Source organism: Rhipicephalus microplus, chromosome X, assembly GCF_043290135.1.
Source record: "Rhipicephalus microplus isolate Deutch F79 chromosome X, USDA_Rmic, whole genome shotgun sequence".
NCBI lineage: Eukaryota > Metazoa > Arthropoda > Arachnida > Ixodida > Ixodidae > Rhipicephalus > Rhipicephalus microplus.
In genome coordinates this window covers 70,835,479-70,854,075 of record NC_134710.1, presented here as the reverse complement: position 1 = coordinate 70,854,075, position 18,597 = coordinate 70,835,479, and the positions used below count along the sequence as shown (strand labels likewise).

Sequence of the window (18,597 nt, the reverse complement as noted above, 5' to 3'; positions counted from 1 at the left end):
CTGACGGAAAGATACGTCTAACAGGTATACAGGATGATGACTGAGCTGAAGTTAAAGAGCGGTACTATTACGCGTTACAAGAGAAAAGTCTCTTTTTTTTCATTTGATCGTTTACTCCGAATGACATGTTAGCTATAAACAGGCTAGAAAGTAGTTGCCCAGTACTGTTAGGTAATGTTCCGTTACCTGGCACGAGCCACATACTGTTTTTTTTATTTGAAATAAATTTAATATTTTTTTATAAATAAAAATAAAACCTATATTTACGAAAAACAAAATGGCCGCCATCGGAAAATGTGTTTCCCCTTGTAGTTGTTCCAGATCTACACCCCTGACTCGAAGCACAATACTTCTCCTGAGTGTAGCGATTGTTTGAGGATAAGTCCACAGTCGGTGGCATAACGGTTACGTTACGGCCGTGAAGCTTTTCATCAGCTGATACCTTCGAGTATCTGCTGTTTCTTTCTCTTCTGTGATCTTCTTTTCGCCTCTTGCCTATTCTAGAGTCTGTTTTCTCTCCTATCTTTCATCATGGCTTCTTCTCTCACTATTGCTACCTTTAATTGTCGAGGTATCACAAGAGCAGCGAAACAAGCCGAGGTTATCCATTTAGCTCGGTCTCGAAAAATAGACATTCTCCTTTTGCAGGAAACTTTTGTGTCTAGATTGCAACAAATTAAGAACTTCGACAGAACGTTTGGCACCAAGTCCTACTGGAATTATGGCGGCGCATGTTGCCGGGGAGTTGCTGTCATTCTAATGCCACGATTCACCGGTTCTGTGCTACGCTACGCCAGGGATTCGGATGGCCGTGTTCTGTCGGTGGATCTTGACTCTGGCGTTAGAATTGTGAATGTTTATGCTCCAACACAGTACAGACAGCAGAAAGATTTCTTTAATTCCCTAGATTCTTATCTAGTTGGCCCTTCCCGTGTCATTTTAGTAGGCGAGTTCAACTGTGTTTTAGAACAAGCGGATCGCGTTTCCCTTAAAGGAACTCCAAAGTTTAGAGACGGAAACGGCGACCTAGAGTTGCGGGAGCTTGTTAAAGAGCTCGGGCTTGTCGATGCTTGGTGGTCTCTCCGCCCTCTCCAGTCAGGAATGACTTGGACGGGGAGGGGGAGCCGCTCGAGGATCGATCGTTTTTATGTCTCGCCCTCGCTTGCTCCTGGCATGCACTCTAGCTGGCTGTGTTCTTCCGCATTGAGTGACCATAGCCTCCTTGCACTGAGATTTGCCGACTCTAGTTTAGTGCCATGGGGCAAGCGACCGTGGCGTTTAAATCCGCGGCTCCTTAAAGATAAGGACGCCACAAAAATGTAGCGACCTATCTCATCGGTTCACTCCTTGGCGACCAGAACTTAGGCGGTAGCGATTGGGACACGGTGAAGGCCGGAGTCGCGGAGCGCTTTCGGGACTGGGGCAAGAGGCGGGCACGGGAGGAGCGCGCCGGGATCAAAGTGGTCTCTGACGCGATTCTCCTGCTCTCAAAGTCATTGTCCTGCGGCCCGGGGGTAGCCGCGGCTCTTACTTCACTGCGCAAAGAATATAGAGTCCTGCTCCAGCGACGCTGGGACCGCTTGCGGGCCACAGCACGCGCAGAGCAGTGGGAAATGGAGGCTTGGTGCAGCAGAAATGTCCTTCGCAGGCACTTGGCTAGGAAGAGCTCAGCGATAACCTCTTTGGTCAATCCTAACACAGGCAGTTTAGTGGAAACGCAGGACGAAGTATTAGAGGTGGCAAGACAGTTCTACAAGAACCTTTACGCCGAACCACCTCCCACTCCGTACTCGTTTCCTTTCACCAAAACTTACGAGGACTTTGATATTTGTGACACTCCTCTCGTCGAAGAGGAGGTGTTTGCAGCCCTTAAATCCATGAACCATAATCGCAGCCCAGGTTCAGATGGTTTGACATTCGAGTTTTATGTCAAGTTTTGGAGGATTTTGGGGGGGGGGGGGCCTTTTACCACATTGGCAAACAGGCTTCTCTGTGAGGGGACCCTGTCAGCAACTCAAAGGGAGGGGCGGATCACTCTCCTGTGCAAGGATGAGGCGAGACGCACCGACCTGAGAGCCTGGCGGCCCATCACCCTCCTGAACTGTGACTACAAGCTCATAGCTAAGTGCCTGTCCGTTCGACTTACTCCACTGCTCAGTACTGTTTTGGGTCCGTACCAGGCGTGTTGTGTCCAAAATAGATCGTGCCAACTTCATGGTTTTGCTATCAGGGACCTTATAGAATGGTCGAATTCTCGCAACCTAAGTGGAATCCTTTGTTCTTTTGATCAAGAAAAGGCTTTTGATATTATCAGTCATAAGTACATCTTTAAAGTTTTAAAGCAGGCGGGCTTCAGTTCCAAGTTCATCAGCATGGTCAGGGCTCTCTACTTTCATCCTAGTTCTGCTGTTGTCATACAAGATCACGTCTCGGAGTCGTTCGGTGTGTGCCGTGGAGTCCGACAGTGCGACCCACTGTCGCCTGCTCTCTACGTGCTCGCACTCGAGCCGCTCTTGCAGAGGCTTTCTAAAGACACCAGCATAGGTAGATTTCCCCTTCCGCCAGGTTCCCCCCCGGTGGCAATGTTTGCCTATGCAGATGACCTCTCTATTGTCGTCCCGGAAGAGGCAACTGTTTGCACCGTCTTGGACGTTATGGAGGGGTACTGCTCGGCGAGCGGCGCCAGAATAAATAAGTCGAAGAGCGCAGTCATGTATCTGAACTGCGCTCCCTCCAGTCCACGTCCTGTACATGGCCTCCCCATACAGAAGCGCCTACGTATATTAGGTTTCCATTTCGAGCCAGATGGCCTGACTACTGAAAACTGGCGGTTAGCAAGGCAAAAGCTGACTGACAGGATTAAGGAACTCGGTGCCTTGTCTTGTCCGCTTACAGCTAGGGCCACGATAATTCGATCACTGTTGTTCAGTTTCCTTACGTACATAGGCACGGTTATGCCAGTGAAACCCCACACCAAAGTTATCTTGGAAAATAAAGTTTTCGAATTCTTTTGGGGTCGTGCCTCTCCTTTTGTGGCGCGCCCAGTGTTGAAGTTGCGCAGGGACGAAGGAGGACTAGGTATTCCCGACCTCAGCGTTGTGACCACGGCATTACATGTTAAATGGACACGGGTAGCTCTTGAGTCAGATATGCTCCTTACTAGAAGCTTCGCGTCGTATTTCCTGAGCACCAGGCTGAGGTTGTTCTCGCCTGGGGCATTTTCGAATTCCGTGCCTCGGGCGGGAACGCCTTCTGCCTTCTATGCAGGGGCCGCTTCTACTTAGGCCCGTCTCCAAGAGGTCGACCCCGAGATAGATTTAGTTTCGATCGAACTCCGCGAGTTAGTCGATAGACTCGCTCCGGAGTTACCTGAACGCTATAGAGAACACGACCTGTCCCAACACAGTCCTAACTGCGGTTAATTACTGCCAGTTTCCTGGACGCCAAGCGCGCTACATTCATGTATCGCCTGGCCAGAGATCGCCTGCCTCTAAGGTTCAGGCCCTTCACAAGAATTGCTCAACGAGGAGCGTGCCCTTTTTGTGGCACTATGGAGGACCTGGTTCACGTGTTCTCTCAGTGCGCACTACCAGCTGCCCTCCATCGAAGGATAGCTAGCTTGTTTGGCCACCCAGGTGTTCCTTTCAACACCGTTCGTTTTGTTCATCCCCTGTCGCGACAAGCGGCTAAGCAATACGTGCTTCTGCTTGTTGAGTGCTCCTACCAAGTGTGGGTTGCACGGTGCTGTGCCGTCTTTGACGGCAAGCGACCCGGGCTTCACGAAGTGCTTGCAAAAGTACGGAAGGAGGTCTGGTTCGTTCTCCACCGAGATTGGCAGCGCCTAGGTGCAAAGAAGTTTTATGAGACGTGGCACCGTCCGGCAGTGATTTTCAGTGAGGCAGGAGGGCAGATAACCATCAACTTTTAATGATGGCTTTCTCAAAGGCTCCACGACTAGGCCTAGTGAGCCAGTCGCCCCCGAGTTTGGTCGGTATGGTCTTTCACCCGAGCTTTGCATGTGCTAAGGTGATCCTGTCACCTTGTCGGGCTTTACCCGCAAGGTCCGTGTTGGCCCCTTCTGTAGGCTCGGCAACTTTACTCGTCGAGGCGGAATGTGGCTCCCTTCTTCGAGAAGGACTAAGCCGGCTTTCAGCCGTGCCGGTTTCCGTGGGTACGTTTGGTTTGCGTGCAGCGGCACTGGCCTCTGCACCAAATAGTAGTCCCGTAGACCCCACAGGACGGATTGTGTCTCACTGCGCCCTTGTGGTGAGGAGACGGGCCATGACCGCAAAGTGCCTCACGCCGAGCGATAGCCCATCCGCCCTGAGGGGGTGTCGTCGCAGGCTCTCAGCCGCGCGACAGTGTGAGGGCACGGGCACCTTGGTTGTGGTGACTGAAGTTACCGCGACCGAGGGCTGTCCCGCTGCCATGTTTTTGGGTACGTCCACTTTGCGTGTGGTGGCGAGAGCTACCGTGCCGAAGGGTAGCCCCTGTGTCAAGTCTCGATGGGCCCTAGCGGTCAGGAGACGGGCCATGACCGCAGCGCACCCTACGCGCTGCGATAGCCCACCCTGCCAGGGTACGTTCACTTTGCGCGTTGCGACTGAAGTTGCTTCGCCGGAGGGTAGTCCCTTTGTCGGGCCTCCCTGGCTTGTATGCCGGGAGGCAGGCCGCGTCGGTTTGGCGCCTGGCGCCGAATGGTGGCCCCCTTGCCAGGGCATGGCCGTCTGCCCGAAACAAATCTTCCCCCCACACAACCCTGGGGGGAGGCGGTGCCGGGACAGACGTAGGATGATGATGGGTTGATGAGTTAAGTGTGACTCTGGGACAAAGCGTTTCGGCGCCGCGTCTCCTTCCTATCTGACAACGGCACCGGCAACCGAGCACTGGGGCTCGGCTGCTGAACTGAAAAATAGCGGGTTCGATGCCGGTTGCAGTGGTCGCATATTAATAGAGGAAAGATGCTAGAATTTCGTGTTCCGTGCGGCGTCAGCGCACGTTCACAGAAGTGGTCAAGATTGCCGGAGCAATCCACTACGGCGTCCTTCGTATAATTATGGCACGTCAAATTACATATATTAAGCCACCCTCGCGACACCGAGCACCAGTCCGGGGTACTTTAAACCGGTGAATGCTAGTGCCCCCTCCCCTTTAAAAAAAATTCTGATACACCCCGGCCCGGCAGCGCTAGTGATCGAACCCAGTACTTCATGCAGAGGAGGCTTCAACCACCCGCCCACGGCTGCAGTGCCCATAAAGCGAGGCAAATTTTAATCGAATAGCATCTCCCCCTTCCTTTTGGTCGAATTCAAAGAACAGAATGTTTCACGACGGATGAAAAAAAAGAAAAGTGAGTGGTGACGTAGGTACGTGCTTCTCACAATGGCCTAATTGGTCCCTGGCTTTCTTGAAGATGGGAAGCAAACAGCTAGCTGTTTAGATTCAACAAATAAAACAGCACTCAAAATAGATTCAACAAATAAAACAGCACTCAAAATATTTTAAGAGAAGAAAAAAAAACTCGAATATTGGTGAGCGAAAACAACGTCTCAGTCATGCATTTGTAAACACCCACACGCTTCGAGACAGCAAACCATTCTTAGTGGCAGTGATATTGTAGGAGTTGTTACAAGGAAGAAAAAAAGTATTCATTATCAGTTTCATTGACGAGATCATCCGGTAGACGGTTCCATTCCTGTATTGTTCGATCACTGCGATCAGTGCACTCACACTTGGCGGATTCGAAAATCATCTGCGGCAAAACATTCACTATGGAATAGGTTATCATTCGTGACAAAAAAAAAGCCCGACTTGTATGAAGACAAAGAAAGAAAACACGGCCGGACTTCTTGCAAGTTGCCCTTTTTTTGTCATGAACTTTACCAACATGGCCAATCGGCATTTTTTATACAGGTTATCGTTTCATGACTTTGAAAGGTGTTGCACGGGCCCTTCAAAATGAATTAGCGTAGTCTATAAAACTGTGATGAATGCAATTGCATTGTTACGTACAGTAGCGCTCACGTAATTAGTTGGGTAATAAAACAGTGTCCTCGGGACGAAATAGGGCGCGACGATATTCATTCTCGGTAAGGGCGCAGGTTGAGCGTGTAGAATGCAAGGAGAAGGGGGGATATACATTTGCACGGGAGGGGTGGCAGGCCCGCGTTTCTCTTTATCTCATGTTTATCCCCACTGAAGTGTAATAGATCATGAAAGCGGTCGAAAAATAAACTATACGGTAACCGTTTGAGTCAACCAAGTTAATTCGAAACTATTCTTTACTCATTTTCCCTCTCACGCCCTGTTACCGTTCGTGTGTGTATGAGCATGATAAATTCTCTTTTCCAGGCCCACTGCCGTTCTACAAATAAAGAGAAGTGTTGACAACTTGCTTTTGACCTAGCTGGTGTATATGCCTGATGCCGTATAACGTGTTAAATAATAGTCAAATAATAACAACTGTCGCAGAACCAAGGATGTGGATCCGCAAAACATTTTGCATGGGGGCGGGTGCATCAAGCTCGTGGGAAGGGCGGGGGCATATTCAACAAAGGTATACCCTTTCGCTGCCGTGACCCGACTGGCAAAGATTTGTAACGTGCAAAGTCGGCAATCCTGGGGGCCGTTTCGGACGGAAACTTGTGCGGTTTCCGATCGTGCTAATCGAGCTGTGTAGCTTATCGATCGTGCATCGAAAGTATTCAAACTTTCCTCCCCTCCTTGCGAACGCCCATGCACACTCCGAGGCGTCCCTCGGCAACAGACGGGATTGACGCACGTCCGAAGGTACGCGGCCGCCAGGAAGCGCCGCCGCATAGCGTGTTTATAAAAGGGACGCGGCCGGTCGCCGCAGTCGGACAAAAGTGGTCATGGCGCAACGGCGCCCGACTCCAGCCGCTCTGCGGTTCGCCCTCCTGCTGCTTCTGTTGCGCCCGTCGTGCCAAGAGGCGTGCCGTGGCTTGGCCCAATACCGCGTCACCCTGGCCACTGCCTGGACGGCCAGTCGCTTCCCCAAGCAGTACCCGGTGTGGCGGCCACCCGCTCAGTGGTCGCAGCTCCTCGGTACGTATTGTACAGCGCATGCCACACAGCAGTCATTCGCGCATCCGAAGAGCTCACCACAGAGAAGGTACAACGAGACCACATGGGCAGTGCACGACGTGCCGAACAAATAAGCTCCGCATAAATTCAACTATCATACCGCACATCTATGCAGAAAATACCCGCCGCTATGAACAAGTTGTTATATGGCGCTGCTCACCCGAAGGTTGCGAGATGGAATCTTGTGCGATTCCTTGTCGACCTTCTCTTTTGGCTCATACCCGCTGTGGGGGATCGGCCAATGATTGAGTGGTCTTACAAAATCTTCAATTTCAGAGTAAGTTAGAAAATGAAAACGCTACAAATTTTAGAATGAAATTTTGGTGCTCATTTAAATATAAACATTTTGTATTAGTAATAGATAATTACCTAGATAATTACCTAGATAACAACCTAACGTGAAATGTCGACACAGAAGAAGAATAATACAAATTAGTTTGTTGGTCGTTTGGTTTCATTCAGATAAATACGAACAGCCTCACAAACTTTTGCACTGGCAAACCCAGAGGCTCCAAAAGACAGAATCACGGGCATAGATAAATTCATTCACATAGCGCGTAAAATACTTCCTAACTTGGATCTACGAGCTGTAGTAAATCGCCTACATGCCAAAAAGAAATGATCCATTGTTTCTGGCTTGCCACAGAAAGCGCACATTGGAGAAAGAGGCTGGCGAGACCTATATATATGTTGGTAGAAATTAACTTTCGGCACTGGAAAGCGCAGCCTTGTCATTGCGACTTCTACTTTACGTGTGTCACAAAATGATCGGTGCCAGGGATGTAGTAAGTGCCGATATTCTGTGGAATTCGTGAGTGATGTATACCTGCAAAGCTTTCCATAATGGTAGTACGCCTGCGAAATCGCGCAGCCGTTTCATAAGCGGACGGTGGAAAACACGGTAAAATTGGTCCACTTATTGATGACTTCGCTAAATAATCGGCCATTTCGTTTAGGAGCAGCCCTTTATGACCCGGCACCCAAACTAATCTAACTTTTCTCAAATGGGGGGGTATTAATGCACGAAACGTACTTGTGCGGTTCAGCACCAATAGAAAGTGCAGCGCAAAGAAACAGAGAATCTGTCTGATGTAATTAACAGCCGATGTAATTTCCGTGTTTAACTTTCGTAAGGCGAGTATCATTGTCAGGAACTCAGCACGACAACGGGTATGAAATCAGGTAGTCGGAGGGACCAAATCCAAGTTCGGGATGAACACCTGACTTTTCGTCACACTGTGATGCATCTGTAGCAATAATTACACTCGACGCTCTGCATGTTTTCTTGCATTAAACCATTTAGAGTGTGATGGGGAGTAACTTTGCATTATTATGGAAAATGTCGTCAAATTGAATATACACATGAGGTGAATTGTCGCTATATATAGTCGGCGTTATCTCACACATACATACATTCAGCGGTCCAGTAAACGTTGTACAAATATAATTTGTGTGGTGTCAAACTATGGCAAAAATAATTCCGGAGAGGATATAAATACGGTCGCCGACTCGTGTATTGGTGACTCGTGAATTCTTAAAAAAACGTCTGAATGGTCAAGATACGAAACTTGCACGAAAGAGAAGGAACTCTCGATTCATATAAAACCCAGTTATAGAAGCCTTCTTATGAAGGCCAAGGCATAAGCGTAACGATTCCCTTTCTAAACGAATGAGAGGCCGGATTTTGTAGGCTGGAGCACCAGAGAAAAGTACGCATCCTAATTCTAGAATAAGACGATTTCGATATATCATTAGTATACTATAGTGTATCTCTTCTCATGCCTATTCGGTAGCTGCTTATCCTGCCGAAGGCTCGTGAACCTTCTACAGCTATATATATATATATATATATATATATATATATATATATATATATGTGCATTCAATCTGTTGGCGTCAGTTAAGAGATGCATTATAAATTACCCCAAGATATTTAATAGATTCTACCTGTGGTATACGTCCTCAGAATGGTAACATAATGAGATGTGCAAGGGGTATCGCAAGGGGAAGACAAGAAGGGCACATTTACTCGGATTCAGTAGGAAGTGATTGCCATCGAGCCAGTTCTCCAAGGTGTTAAGATAACACCGCTGCTGGTCGTTCGAACGTCTGAATGGTGTCCGCCGTTGCAAAGAAGGCGATATCGCCTGCATAAACATAAGTTGTTATGTCCTGGTTACGTGGAATGGTGCTCATTAGCACATTAAATAGCACCGGGGACAGCACTGAGCCTTGCGGTACTCCTCTCGTTTGTGTGTGCATAGTCGATGAAAAGCCGCCTTTGAAACAATAAAACTTCCTGTCCACAAGAAACTTGTGAATTCACGTTACTATGTATGCCGGAAAACTGAAAGATTCCAGTCGATCTATCAAAATGCCATGCTCTTAAGAGTATCGTATGTTTTAGCAATATCCAAAATAACTAAAGCTACATATTTGTTGTCCCGTCGTGCTAACTGTTACGACTTTCTAAATCAACATGAGAATTCCATATTGAACACCAAGCCCTGAACCCGATTCGACAGGGGCTTAGTATTGACCTCTCTTGAATAAATATATTGATTCGAGTTTGGATAATTCTCTCAATCGATTTCACCAGATTTGATATCAAGGCAATTGGCCAATATGTACCCGCCGTCTTGTTTCTTCAGCAACAGCATAATTTTAGCTAGTTTTCATTCCTTGCGGTATCCATGATGTTCATCAAGGAATAATTCACAATATCTGAAGTAACATTAGGCGATTCCTGAAGTAAAACTTTTAAGATCCTGAGAACGAGCAGGGCATTAGGAATGGTCTACGGAGTGACTCCCTCCACAAAGGCAGCACTTTTCCGATGTTGCTGATTATTCGCTTAAGGAGTGGCTTTCGCTGCAGACGCGGCAACGAAGTTTGCATCCTGCCGCACTATGGCCGAATATCCAGCAGTTTTTACATTGGACTGGAAGCGAGGGGCTCCACGTGAAAGATAAGAGGCCATAGCTTTATTTCTGACGGGCAAGTTGTATACTCACAAATCTAGCAATGACAGATTCGGTTGGTATCCTCTCTTTATTAATCGGGCGACTACAGCGGTAAACGTAAATCACGCCTGCTCCTGAAAGCCTGTCTTGGGTCTCTTCTGGACTCAGTTTGGAATCGACGCCCCTTACGAGGCCTTTAGTACACGCAAGGTGAGGCGGAAGAAAATCATTCACCGGGGTTGACGCGAACGAGTACACTTAACCAGATCCTGCACACAGATGGTGACCTACACACTGTGCCAACTCGTCCAAATAGGCGCACGCCGGTGATGGTCTGAAAGTGGTTAGATGTGGCCTTCGGTTCGTTTTGAACAGTCTGGGGGGGTTCGTGAGCTTGATGAAGCCTCCATTACCAGGCACCAGTGCGACAGGAATGCTGCTGACCCCATTATTGCTGACCTCACTGTCCCCTAAATAATTGCCTAACGGCACTTCGTTATAGGTGACAGTGACGCTGACCAGGTGAATCGCGCCTGGCCAGGAGAATTGGTCGATATCAGTACAACAGATTGGGCTAAATTCAAAGGCAAAAAAATAAACTAGAGCTACAAAACAAAAACTTAAAACTAAGACCACTCAATACTTAGCCAACAGCACCACAGTCAAACCGCAGTCCCGGAGGAACGTCTTGTAGGACGATGACACCTAGCTTCGTCCCCACTCGGACAGGACCACTTCACCTATAGCACGTGTCACGCAGTCAGGCTTCCAGTCAGAATGGAATCCTCGCCGTGGAGGCTGCAAAATTTCTCTGCTGTACGGGGCCGGTGTTCTTACATTTAATCCCCGGTTGGTTTTTTCCCGGGCCCTCCACTACGGACTTTACTACAGATGTCTCTGATAATCATCGCGTGGTTTTGTGACGTGAAAGCCCAACAGTTATTATTACTTCGCAGAAAACACGTGGCGCACTTTCACTATAAGACGATGATGTGTTCGTCAAGCGAACGTCGAAGATGCCAGCACGCTGCCGATAAGCTTTGAAAGTGGCCAATAGTTTAAACTTTGCATAAACTTCTAAAGATACACGAGGGCATAACTGGCGTTCTATACGTGCATGAAAAATTCTGACATTCTATCGAGTAATATCTTACTCCCTTTCTCGTTGCTGGAACAGAAATACATGAGCCTACACGGAGTGACAGGAAGTCGACATTATAAAATCAAAATGCTTGCCGCATAAATCGTTTAAGTTAAGAAAAAGAAAGACGAATTGGATTGACGGCGGCACAGTGTTGTTCACGTCCTTGCAGTGCGTGGATGCTGCTTCGCATGAGCTTGCATATGCCATGTCTTGCGCAACGTTTCACATATACGTATGCGTGCTGAAATACACTTTGTATACTTGTATATACGGCCGGTGGTTTTAAAGTAAATATTTACTTTTTGGTCCTTTGAAAGCCTGAGGGAATTAACGTCATATTACAGGACACACGCGGTTACTTTTTTTTTTTAGGGAAGTGGTTTTTAAACGCTTGCGAAGTGACACTAAAACGAAACAATGTGTATGTTTCGAATATTTTCTTTGCATGTTAATTTGATCATCATTTACAGAATAGAAACTGGAGGTCAAGGTTTGATCTTTAAATTCGGTGCTGAGATATATCCGCGCATAGAGTGTCAGCGTGGTGATCAGAAAAAAACGGCTGCCAGGGGAAGATAGAAGCTTGGAGATTTCGAAGCGTGTGTGTGTGTCGTGCGTGTTTAGTATTTGGGCCACATTGGCTCAACGAAATTCCATGAAACACTTTGCCTCGAGTCTCTAGCTGTCCCCCTTGTAAGGCAACGTACGTCATGTTTGCTGATTGAGAACTATGCAGGTCGGGATCTGTGACGTCACGGCTGTTGGTGCGGGAACTTGAAGGTGGCGTCACCACGTACATTTTCGTCTTGCGCGTTTCTTCGCTTCCGCGAAGCGTCTTCGGACTGCAAGAGTTACAGTTTTAAAGGCGGTAATCGTTCTTGGGGTACTTCGACGCAAAAATTTTGATCTGTCTGTCCGTACATTTGTCTGTTTGTCCGCTGTAACGATACCCCACACGGCACCAAACGATACCCACAAACGGCCAACCCCATCCACAGCGCCCACTAATATTGCTCAAGTTTCACCGTTCATACTTGTGCGATTGTCAATAAAAAACATTTATTGCACATATTTGAGGCACCATATAACACATCAATGTTTTGTATGCGTGTAAGAGCAGGTGAATCCTGCCCTCTGGCTACCTCCATATTTGTCGTTTACACACACAGACACGTATATATATATATATATATATATATATATATATATATATCGTAAATTTTTTTGTTTAGAACATAGGGCGGTCATTCAAGACCACGCAGGTGGGGGGGGGGGGAACAGAACATTAAAGAAATTACACAAAAATAAAAATAATCAAGTTTCACAACAATCCGCCAATGTGATGCAGCAAAACATATATATCAACATGCCAAAAAATTGCAAGAATACCAGAGCGAAACAAATAAAGCAATGTCTTTAATCACAAATAAAATCAATATATACGCAGACACACATATTACGTTTATACACACTGACGCGCGTCAAGTAATCAGTAAATACTCAGCAATAGTAGTTCGAAGAAGTCATGCTGAAGGAATTGAGAAAAAAAGGCATTACGTCACTGGTACAATCAGGTTAGGGTTGAGATGCTCCGCACAACGCGCGGCTACGCCTTCAAGTGTACACCCCCCCCCCCCCACCTCATGAAAATATAAAAGAAAGAAGGCGTCAGGAGGGGAGGAAATAACGATCCATTTTTTAAACATTGCTTCTAGGCGTAATCATTCAATATGCAAAATCAAAGGGCCCTGATACACGGGTGCTAAGACTCCGTGCGAACTGTTTTGCACCAGTATCGCGCTCCATGTAGTAATTTCTTCCTCTTGCGCGAGTATTGCTTGTCCAGTTCTTAGCCCCATATTCGAAAGCTTACCCACCGCAGTGGCCGAGTCCGAATGGGCAAGCTCAAACGCTCGCGCGACGAGCAATGGGCGTTTCAAACGCTCTTGTCCCGGTTATTCATTTTTTGGTTCTCTGAAGCTGAGGACCGGACAAGCGGTCAGGATGACGCTCGGCTGGTCGCTGCAGGCGTGAGCCACGACGCCAGCGTGCACGTTTGGCGCGAGGGCCGTTCGGCTAGCGAGGGCTTGCGCCACTTTGCCGAGCACGGGCGCGTGGGCCGACTGAGCAGCCAACTGGTGCAGGGCTTCGGGGGCGTGCTGGACGTCTTCCACGGACCAGCCATCGCCAAAGGCAGCGGAGCATCGAGCGCCGCCTTCTTCGCCGACGCACGTCACTCCAAGGTATGCGCGCCATCAAAGTCTCGGGAAGTCTCCTCCGCACTTCCCTGTGAGCCGGATTTGTTTGCTCCGCGATGCAGTTGCGTTTCGATCGACGGAGAAACATTGCCGCCTACTATGTATTCGAGGGCGTCACCTTTCTGCAACGGTTGCTTTGAGTGCATGATAAAAAAAACCCCAAACGTTATAAATTAATCCAAAAAAAGCTCTCCACTACAGTGTCCCGCTCGAACTATAGCGCACTTCCGGAAAGCTAATTAAGCTATTTTGTTAATTAAGTCTAAATCTGAAAATAATCTTTCGGTGCCGCGTGCGAGCATGCCTATAGGTAAACAAGTACACACGTCCTCATGAAGCCCGCGCTAAGTCATGTCAATCCAATTTATCGCCATAATCGTTTTCTCGGGGGACGATGCATTGAGATAAATAGAATATCATCATATTTCTCGTGAAAAGGACTCACATGTGGTACGTGTGCTTTTTGGTGTCACCTGGCTCACGCAGTATGCCAGGTGACACCAAAAACGCCGTATGCCAAATGCAGTATGCCCAATGAAAGGTATATATACAACAAACTGAAAGAACTATAGCACAAAGCGCACATGGTCAATGGGAGGGCAGCTATACATTAAGATGAAAATTTCCTGTTTCTTATATGAAACAGTGAAAATTCCACAAGTCAAACGTTTCGTGCGGCCGCATCGTGTGGCAAGTAGCCGTTATCCCTTTTCGTGAATCTCCCCTCAGGTAACGGCCATGTCGAGGCTAGTTCCCAGCCCGGACTGGTTCGTGGGAGTCGATGGAGTCGAGCTGTGCGAGGGCGGTCACTGGCGCAATTCGTTGCTTGCCGACGCGCAGCCGCTAGACGCCGGCACCGACCGGGGTCTGACATTCACGGCGCCGCGCTGGCCCTCCCAGCCGCCCGAGAACGTGACGCGCATCACGGCCCGCTCGCCGAGCCACCCGGGAGCCGCGTTCCACTACCCGCACCTCGAGAAGCTGCCTCGCATCGGCGTGTTCCAGTTCCGGAAGCTGCACGAGTACGCCGCACACGGGGACACCGACCAGCCAGACGGTGAACGGGTGACCGCACCTTCCTCCGAACCCAGCAGTACCACGAGCAAGCCACCGACGGGAAACGGTAACTGCCACGCGCTCCGTTGCAAACTTTCTCATTTCGGAGTCGTCGTCAAAAAGAGCTCCCTCCTTTGATGTTTGAGCAATTTATCGAAGAGAAGGGTTACTGAAGGGTTCAATATCTTGGTAGCTTGACGTGTGCAATGCTCGCCATAAAAGGAGAGGGGGGGGGGGTGCAGCTATGCCGCAGTCCCATACCACCGTTGATCGATCGAAAGAAACAATTCAGGCCGACCTCTATGGGCTTTTCTTTCATAATGAACTTCTCTCTCAAACTCCGGAATGGATGCAAACATGAAAACGAAGCGATGGTGTGTGTCTCACACCGGTCTCCCATTGGTGCCCGGGTTTCCAGTGTAAAGGTGTGGAGTGAATAGTTATTTGAGCGCAACATTATTGGGATGTTTGGTCGCCATTATCGTAAAATAAAAGAGAGAGAGGGGGGGAGGTAGAAAAAAGAAAAACCTGGAGGGCGCTTAAACTCGAAGCTTATTTTATTTTACTTGCATCATCGCAATTTTTCGGTCACGGAGAAGATATATATCTCTTTTATTTTCGCTCACAACCCACGACACCAATGCCGATGCCGGGACTTCTGCGAAACGAGCTATTTAACGTTATCACGTTAGAACATGTGTAGCCATAACCCTGAACAGTAAAACCATAGCGCAGAATTGGCGTGGTGTGGGCACAACCCTCTCTCGGCCGCGCGCCAATGGCTGTTCGTCACAATCACACGAATAAAATAAAAAAAACTGAATACGAAGAAATACGAAGGGCCAATTACTTGTTTTATTTGTTTAATATACGAAAATAATGAATGAATGGGCCTGTGGTTGACAAAACAGCCTTCGAGGACCTGAACCAACAGAATAGTCTGTAAAGAAGAAAAAACGCTGGTGCGGCAAAGGGGAGACGTTTCATTGAAATATGGTTGTCACTACAATCACCATCGGACAGTGATAACTTCGCAATAATAAGCAGGGTTAGAAATTCCTAGAAGTACATATTTCTAATTGATTTCCGTGGTGTATGTACTGTATATACCAGATGGATTTAAGAGTGCCCTTTGAAACGTTCATACCTACTATATATACAGGGCGATTCAGCTAAAAATCACTAAGCAATAAAAAAATTAAAAATGAGTGCTACGCTTCTCCAACTAGCGCACTATTGTTCATAACTGTATGTAGCGCGTCAGAATATATATTTTTTTATTTACCAAGCACGGTAATTAACAAAAAAATTGCTTTATCAGCTTTTTAAATACTGACTCTAGAAAAAAAATTCAATACAATACTTGTAGCTTTTATCCAGAAATAACAAAATCTTCAAGTTAAGGTAAGATAACAACGTTGAATAATTTTTTGTTTCCCAGGGTTTGTTTAAAATGCGTGAAATAAAAATAAACCACCTGATTGCCGCCTAACGCGCGGTGCCAAGGAAAGCTCTCGTGCCACTTCTTTGCGGACAAATGTTTTTATTTTGGCTATTGGCGACGCTTGGTCATGACTATCGGTCACACTAGACAGTGATGCCAAATCGTGCGCTGAAGGACGTCTTGTCAGAGCTCGCTGCTTCCGCAATTCATCGTAGCTTTGGCATAGGCTAATTACGTCGTTAACAGTGGTCGGGCTTTTCGCCAAGAGCATTTGAAAAGCGTCGTCGTCAATACCTTTGAGGATGTGCTTACATTTTTCAGCTTCCGTCGTTGCGGCGTTCACGCGTCTGCACGAATCGACGACGTCTTCTATGTAACTTGTGAAGGTTTCACCCGTTTCTTGTGCGCGTGTGCGTTAACGCTGCTCGGCACGAAGTTTTCGGACGGCAGGTCGATCGAAGACTGCTACAATCGACGTTTTAAATTGCGACCACGTTCGGACGTCTGCCTGGTGGTTTCTAAGCCAAAGGCTGGCTACACCCGCGAGATAGAACGAAACGCGCGTCAACTTGTCCGCGTCCGTCCATCTGTTTAAAGCGCTCACCCGTTCGAAAGTCGAGAGCCAATCTTCAACGTCGTTGTCATCTGTTCCACTGAAGATTGGAGGCTCCCGCTGAGGAACACTGCCTGGACAGGTGGCCGGAGCAGATGGAAGCGTCCGCTGATGGGCGTCCGGCATAGCAGAAAGTAGATGTCGAGAACGGAGTTCCAGGATGGTAGCGGCAAGATATAGGGGACGGTACCCGGCACGGCTCCGCCAAATATAAAGGAGATTTATTCAGTGGAAAGGTTGTTGCTAGTCAGGCGATGCCCCAGCCGCAGTTCACGAGCACGAGCCTTTAGCTGCTGCCTCTGCGCCCGAGTATCTCCTCTTCTTTACAATATATATATATATATATATATATATATATATATATATATATATATATATATATATATATATATATATATATATATATATATATATATATATATATATATATATATATATATATATATATATATATATATATATATATATATATATATATAATGGCTAGCTACGATACGATAAAGGCGGTTGTGACCATTTAATTGGGGTGCTTTGCAACGAGCGTTCTCGCATTTTATCCGCGCCGCAATTCGGCCACTGCAGGAAGCGGATCACACTCGCAACCTCGGCTTCACGAGCAGATAAAAGGCTCAGAGACACCGACGGGACTACAGCATCTCCCGAGGATAGTCGACATGAGTAAACAACGCGTGAGAAAACATACAACTGCTCGCCTTCTTGGGTCTGGCCGCCTGTTCTCGAACCATGTCGCCTGCAGCGCAAACGGTTTCGTTTGCAGCCTCAACATGCGCGTGTTTTCCACGCCAATCAACTGCCAGAAGCGGCTCGTACAGAAGCCGGCACCGCGAGCATCTCCGGTTCCTGCTCAATTTCGTCTTTACGACATGAATGTTTATGACGCGTCTTTCGCCCGTTGCGTCGTCGTATAGCCAGCGGCTTCCTCGTGACCGCAGTCGAATTTCCGGCGAGCGACGAAAAACAAAAACAACGCGGGGCCAGCAGGATTCTGTCAAACGGACAAATTGAAGCTACTTGTGCTTGCGTGCGACCCAGCGCGCGTCACCGACGGCACTCACTGTCAAACAGTCGGCTCACACCGAAATCGCCGGCGGGCAAGCTGCCAAGCCTTAAGACAAACAAATCAGGCCGCCTTGTTTCTGGTTTTTGTTCATTACGAGGCTAAACGCTCGCCGCGACGTTATTCGTATATGTACCTGAACGGAACGCCAACCTACAGTTCTATAGATAGGCGTGTGCGGTTTAACGTCCCTCAACCACCGTATGATTATGCGAGAAACCTTAGTGTAGGGCTCCGGAAATTTCGACCACTTCTGGTTCTTTAACGTGCACCCAAATCTGAGCACATGGGCCGACAGCATTTTCGTCTCCATCGGAAATGCAACCGCCGCATCCAGAATTCGATCCCGTGACCTGCGGGTCAGCAGCCGAGTATACCCTATCTCCACACCGCGGCAGAGCCGCCAACCTTTAGTTCTGAGAACTGAAAAGACAAAGATGGTAACCGTCGTTTGCAGTTCATCTTGCAAGCCCCTTTGGTCCGCACCCCTTGCCAGATGGTCAGCCTTTATCCCCCCTGATAAGTATATTTCCAATCACGAAATTAGAGATGACGTCATGGAGCTTTCGATTTAACCTTCCCCCTCAATCGAATGCAAGCGCAGGATCTCGATGGACGTCGGGCACCTCGGGGTGCCCGCAGCTCTCCAGAAACGCTGTCTGTCACTATTTCACATGCGGCTATATTTAAACGAGCCCGATAAAGCCGAGTCGGTTGGCTGGTCTGGTTAACGTAAACGCTAGCCCGTTATTGAAACCGGAAAGGTCGGTGAGCAGGTTGGATAAGACCGGCCATAGGAGTGCGCAAGGGAGCATAAACATCTCAGAAGGCGCCAAGTCTCACTCCGCTATACCTTAACTGTTCTTGCCCCGTCATTGTTTAAAGAGACCGACAAGTAATATTTAAGGTACGTCTTTGTCTTTTTTTTTTTTAGCGG

General features: G+C 47.9%; 1 protein-coding gene across 1 annotated transcript in view; it reads left to right on the top strand.

Moving 5' to 3' along the window:
• The first annotated feature begins 6,722 nt into the window (after positions 1 to 6,722).
• Positions 6,723 to 18,597, top strand: part of mspo (M-spondin) — a 31,421-nt gene continuing 19,546 nt past the window's right edge. The window contains exons 1-3 of the mRNA XM_037428024.2: positions 6,723 to 7,065; positions 13,240 to 13,454; positions 14,199 to 14,592. Coding sequence (XP_037283921.2) covers positions 6,873 to 7,065; positions 13,240 to 13,454; positions 14,199 to 14,592 — 802 coding nt within the window. The 5' untranslated portion in view covers positions 6,723 to 6,872. The remainder of the gene's footprint in view (positions 7,066 to 13,239; positions 13,455 to 14,198; positions 14,593 to 18,597) is intronic.